General features: G+C 51.7%; 1 protein-coding gene across 1 annotated transcript in view; it reads right to left on the bottom strand.

Moving 5' to 3' along the window:
• WISP3 (WNT1 inducible signaling pathway protein 3) overlaps positions 1 to 6225 on the bottom strand; it is a 15927-nt gene extending 9702 nt beyond the window's left edge. The window contains exon 1 of the mRNA XM_010008391.1: positions 6129 to 6225. Within this exon, the coding sequence (XP_010006693.1) occupies positions 6129 to 6225 (97 nt within the window). The remainder of the gene's footprint in view (positions 1 to 6128) is intronic.
• Between the last annotated feature and the right edge of the window lie 200 nt (positions 6226 to 6425).

Here is a 6425-nt window from a genome sequence, read left to right as displayed (position 1 = left end):
GGGGGGTGGGTGGGGGAGCGCAAAGGGAGGTTGGGATGGGGGGAAATCGCGCGGCGACGTGAAGGGGATTGACATTTCTCATCCCGCGGGTCCCGGCGATGCTGTGGGCTCGGGCAGGAGGCAGGGCTGGTACCCCCAGGCCCTGCCAAGGTGCCAGCCCACCCCACGGCCTCCTCTGCCTTCAGCGCAGCAAAACCTGCACTAGAGCTCCAGCAGGAAAAGGCTGCTTTAAAGCAGATGGTGGATTTATTTCAAACACTCCTTCCCACAAACGCCCCGTCCAACGAACGAGCTTTTGGTTCCTCCCAGCCCTGCCCTGGGTGCAGCTTCACCTCCCAAAAGAGGGAACCTCTCTGTGTGCTCCCTTGGCTCCAAAATGTAAGGAGCTGTCTTGACAATGTGAACATGCCCAGATGGGGCCCTGTGAGCCCGGTGGGAGGTGAGGAGGTGCACAGGGCCTGGCACATCAGCTCCTAAGGGGGTCCCTGTTTGCCTGGCTGCTCCTTGACACCAGGCCTGACAAGGCAAACATCTCTCTCTCTCCAAGAGATTTACAACAGCAGCTGAAAGTGAAGATCTAGCCAGAATTTACTGTCTCTCCATCTTCTGTCTCAGAAGTCCTGTCTTTTTGGTTTTTTCCTTTTCACTGTAAGAAATGGGAGTCCCAGGGAACTCTTGCTGAGTTTGCTTTTCTGAGGCATGGGGGGGGGGGATGAAGGCAGCACAGAGTGAGGAAGGATTTATTTGAGCTGGCCACACCGTGTCTGCTTTGGTGAAGAGCTACAACTGATGGCAACAGCTTGGGTCTGGGCTCTACATCCCTCCCTGCTGCTGATTCCAGCAGCCATGCAGCTCCATGGTGCCTGGGGCTGCAGTTCCCTGGGATACACCCCGGGCTTGGGCACCTCTGGAGTGTAAGCCCTGGGAGCTGCTTCCATCAAACACCTGTGCCCAAACAGCAAGGAGGAAAGACAAGATCCAGCCCTTTATCAGGGGCTGGGATGCCCGACGAGCTTACAGGGAAAAAAATCTGCCACAGACCTTTCCTGGGCCCAGAGAGCCCCAGCCACCAGTTCCTCTCTGCTCCTCCAAGCTGTGGAGCTCTGCTGATGTGGAGCCACCTCAGGCAGAGACACTGTGGGAGAGCTGGGGAAGGGATTTTCTGCTGGGTTTCCTTCTAGCCCAGCTTTCCAACTGGAAGCACCCACAGAACTCAGCATTCCCTGTGGCTCAGCCCAGGGAAGCTCTCCCAGCACAGCTGAGCCCTCCTCACCACACGCAGCAGCAAACCACCTACTAAAGGCCTTTTCCTACCACTAATTTCCACTTGTCATGGTCATTTACAACTATACTTACAATATCTTAATCCACAGCTACTAATGAAGCTCCAAAGTGGTCGCTTTCAAGCTCCTCTGCCTGAGTGATTTTTAAGATACATATTAATTCAGATAATAAATGAACATTAGCTGGCACTCCATGAAACACCCGGGGGAGAGACTCAGACACGTGTTATTTTGTCAAGACTTTGCTGACACAGGATTTCTTGCCATCCTTTTTAACTAAATGCAGCAATAATATACAAACAATCAACTTCAGTCTCTCTCTTTTTTTTTTCCCTTTCCTAGGCAGCCCAGCCTGAAAACCTCTCCCACGAAGCATCCTGTTAATTTGATGAACACATGCACTTCTTCTAGGCTGGTTCCAGAAACAAGACCCCCAGATGTGTCTGTCCATTCAGCAGTGCTCAGGATGCTGTGGTTGATTTAGGAAAGTCACTTTATAGCTGCTTTTTTTTTCCCCCCTCTTTTTTTCCCCCATTTTTAAGCAGAGTATTGGTGCCAGGGACTTGACCACCTGCCAGCTCAGGAGGTTGTGAGGCTGGAACCCAAGATCACGTTTCAAATCCAGCTGTTTGATTTGTCCTACAACTTAAAATGCTTAAATGTCTATTCCCAATTAAAATGCTTAATTGTGAATGAAACCCACAAAATTCAACCTAAGCAAGTGTTTATTTATTTCTCTCTCTCTCTCCTTTCTTTGTTTCTAGAGAAAGGTTTCAACTAAAAAGTGGGACGCTGTGGATTTCCCAGTAAGAAAAACACCCCCAGGCAGATACCTGGCAGCTTAACTGTGGAGCTGCTGACAAGCTTGGTCTACCTGAAGAATCTTCATAAAATCTGTTCAGTTACAATGACAATTTGAAGGCTGCTTGTAAAGGGGACAGGCCAAATATTTTTCTGCTTCTTGCTTCCTAAACCAAAGCTGTCCCCAGCACACAAACTGGCCCTTCCAGATCCAATGGGCAGGTCAGAGAATGAGACCATTTTGTAGGAACCCCTCAGGTGCTGATGTTTGTTTTCTTATGTCTCACAGATTGAACAAGGTCTGTCTGGCATAAATAAGCAACCAGCAGAAGCAGGGAATGTGTTATTGCCAGTGCTGGGTTATCTGAGCCTGGCTTTAAACATGCAAGGAGTCTGGTCTGAAAGTTCTCCATTTGACATTCATCTGGGTTGCAAAGGTGAAACACACAGTCTACACAGCCAGGGGGTTTCAGAATTCAGGAAATAAACAATTAAATTGGCCTTTGGCACACGGACCTTCACAAAAGCTGGCACTTCCAACCTGCTCACAGGAGACAGAGCAAAACACAGCCCAGGTGCCTTTCTCCTCTGTGAAACCCACCTGAAGTCAGATCCCTGTGTCTCTAGATACACCCAGCTGGAACATGAGCCTGGGGAAATGGTTCCTCCCTTGCTGCAGCAGATAAACCACTGGGGCTTATGTTTAAAAACCCAGGAGTGAGGTCAGTGGCAATTTCAGGTTCCCTCACACTTCCCACCCCCCTCCCCCCCACAGCAAATCATATTAATTTACAGATTAGACAGAAAAAAAACACACCAGATCATGGCTGATGCAGTAAAGAAGCTGCAAATGAAATTTCCTCAGGAGTAGGGAATGGGTCCTTGTTCTTCATGAGGAATTTTCTCCTCTGAGATTCATTTTGTCACTAAGCAAATCAAACCTTTAAGCCAGGATAGGGGTAAGGAAAGGAGGAATCTTCCTCTTCTTTCGAATGAACTTACCTGTTGTGTACAAGGGATGAAGAAGATGGTGGGAAAAAGGAGCCACTGCATGTTCCTGCACACTGAGGAGTGGAGCTGGGAGATAGGGAGCAGGCTGGGCTGGGCAGAGGAAGCCCTGCACACAAAGCTCTCCTCTGTCTCCCTTGCCAACCCGACCTTCCCCAGCACACGCACGAACACATAGACACATTCACACTTGGAATTCTCCACTTCACACAGAACCAGCTCCACACTGACATTTCCAACTGGTCTTTCCTCTGCCTGATGCTGAAATGCAAATTTTCCCCCCCTGGTTGATCCCACCCAGCTGCTTCAGCAGGCTCTGCCTGGCTAACTGAGGTCGGGTAGGGTGACATCTGATTCCCAGGGTCCTGCTGCTGGAAACGCAGTTTAAGTCCATATTACAGGAATTTCTGAAATCCAACGAGAGCCCCAGATGCTTTTTGAGGCAGTTCCTAGGAATCCCTGCTGTGCTGTGCCTGGCAGGATCCTGGCAGGAAAGCAAACCCCATCAGTACCTGCAGGTTGCACAGGGAGGGACCCGCTCTGCTGTGACACGTCACACACTCTGCACTGCTGCTTCCCATGGAATCCTGATGGGGAAACCCAGACCCTAAGAAGGGACTTCTCCCTGGAGTACACACCTTGTCTCCCAGCCATGGCACTCATGCTTAAGCACAAACCCATTCCAGTCTCCAGGTTTCCTCCTGCCTGATAGGACTGAGGTGACACACCTGATGCTGGGGCTAAGCAACAAGGGTTTCCAGGGTAGGACCAAAGCTCCCTCCCTGCAGCAGTGATGTTGCTGGTGCCCTGGTGAATGTTTGTTTGTCCTCTCCCAGTCCCCACTGTGCAGTCCAGGAGTTGCAGAGGCTGCCCCAGCCCAGCTCCTGCAGAGCTGTGTGTGGACAGAGGGGGTGGTGGGAGCCCCACAAAAAAACCCAGCCTGAGCAGTTCTGCTTCGCTTCCACATCCCCTCTGCAGCTGCAAATGCGCCCTGAGCTGCCCTTCCAAAGGACCTGACAGCTGTAAATCCCTGGAAAACTGCTGTTCTTGAGCACCTCCACTTTGTCACACACTTCAACATGAGGGCCAAACAGAGCCCAGGTGCCAAGGGGATGAGCAGGTGGGTTCCTCTCAGCGAGGTGGCTCCAACGGTGCGTCCGTGCAGAGCAGGGCAGGTCTGGCTGCAGCCCCTGGTTCTGCTGAGGAGCTCAGGCACACAGCACCTGGCCTTCCCAAAAATCCCCCCTGTGTACTTGGAAAACACAGCTTGTTTGATAGGATCAGAGGACAGATGAAGTTGGAAGGGGCCCAGGAGGTCTCTAGTCCAACCCCTGCTGGAGCAGGGTCTGCCCTGAGATCAGACCAGGTTGCTCAGGGCTCTGTTTGGGTCTGAAAAACCTGCCAGGCTGAAGCTCTCCCAGCCCACAGCCATGAGCAGGGCCCAAGCACAGTTTTCTCCTGCAGACCCAAAGACAGCCCTTTTGTTCTCCAGCCTGGAAGAAACAAAGAAGGTCAGAGGACTAGGACATCCATCCCCACCCTCCTGGGGCTGCAGGGAAGCACAGAGCATTCATTTGGAATGTGTTGCTCCTCTTTGCATCACAGAAATAAAGCCTGTGGCCAGGGCAAGGCTGGCAATCACAGGGGAGTCACAGAACTGTCCTGGCTGGAAGGGACCTCCAGGGATCATCCAGTCCCACCCCACTCCAGCAGGACCCCCTGGAGCACATCCCACAGGGCTGCATCCAGGGGTGAATCTCTGCAGAGAAGGGGACTCCACAGCCCCCTGGGCAGCCTGTCCCAGGGCTTTTCCAATGCCCTGTGGGAGCTGGACAAGGCTGCTCTGCTGTGGATCATGGTTCCCATTCTTGGGAAACAGCAGAGGGCTTCCTGTAGGATCACCCATTTGGTTTATATGGTGTGTTTTGATGGAATTCACCTGGAGAGCACAACATCTTCAGGATTGGAGACTGAGACTTTGGAACTGGGGTTTGAGTATGATCAAGCCAGACCCACCCAGACGTGTTCCTGTGTGACCTGCCCTGGGTGTTCCTGCTGCAGCAGGGGGGTGGACTCAATGATCTTCAGAGGTCCCTTCCAACCCCTCTGATTCTATTCTTCCATGATTGATTCTAAGGTTCTCAGATGCTCAGTTTCTGTAAATCTGAGCCATTGTTGCTTCTGTTCAAATGATGTCTGAGCCACGAGCTGCGCTCAGAGAGGCTCCTGGAGCACCAACACCAGCACAGTCCTCAGTGCTGCTGAGGAAGGAACTTCTGACATGACAGGGTTATTGCCAGTGGGACAGAAATCCATCTTCTCCTCCATAGCCACCACAGCAGGGCCATGGGCAGCACTGAGAGCAGTGCTGAGGGCTCAGAGTGCTCTGCCAACACGCTTCCCACAGCGCACTGCTCTTCTCTTCCAGCTGTTGTCTTCTTCCACACTCCTCCATAAAGCTGCTCTGAGCCATAATACCTTATTTATGAAGATATTGACATGCTCATTTGAGATGTCAAAGCCCCATTTTCAAAACTGACTGACAAACCTAGACAACTGGTAGGTAGTTGTCTGGACCCTGTTTTCTTCTCACAGGCAGCAGACAGAAAAGATGCCATAAAATGCCCATGTTCCTGAGGACCCATCTCTGAAATGTTCCACCTTTCCATGATGTTAAACAGGAAACTCTCAGAACTGTTTGAGCTGGATGGAGCAATAGAGGCTGAGCTTTCATTTCCCTTGTTAGCAGATCTTTTAAAAGTATCTGTACCTGCTGAAGAGGCTTAGCCTGCAGTCAGTCCAGAGAGGCACAGACTGGAAAATACAGGCCAGAAAGAGAGAAGGCACAGACAGAAATAAAAATTCAGGGAAACTGGGGACCTACCAAGCAAGGCAAAGCAGTGTAACCATGCTGAGGAAACCTGTTACCTGCTGGGACTGGCCAGGAGTTCTGCAGAGTGCAGCAGCTCTGCTTGCCCCTTTTAATTTGAGGCTGAATCCGCCGTGATGGAATGAACCCAGCTCAGCTCAACTCACCCTGGCAGAGCAGCTCCTCTCCTGGCAGCCTGGCTCTGTGGCCCCCTGACACCAGCAGCTCCAGCCTGGGATACCTTCCTGCCTCTGGAAATGGCATGGCTTTCCCTGGGGAGCAGCACCCTCAGGACACAGGGTGAGCAGGGCAGGACACACAGAAACTGCCCCCAAGGCTCCTTCTGTTCTCAAAGGGTCCCCATTGTCACGGGAGGAAACAGAGAAGCAGCTTCCCCAGCTCCTGGGCTGTTTGCACAGGCAGTTTGTGTGCCAGCTGAAAAACATTCCTGATGGAAATGAAAA

Source organism: Chaetura pelagica, unplaced genomic scaffold, assembly GCF_000747805.2.
Source record: "Chaetura pelagica isolate M959 unplaced genomic scaffold, ChaPel_1.0 scaffold62, whole genome shotgun sequence".
In the NCBI taxonomy this organism is placed as follows: Eukaryota; Metazoa; Chordata; class Aves; order Apodiformes; family Apodidae; genus Chaetura; species Chaetura pelagica.
This window is presented reverse-complemented; position numbering and strand designations above follow the sequence as displayed.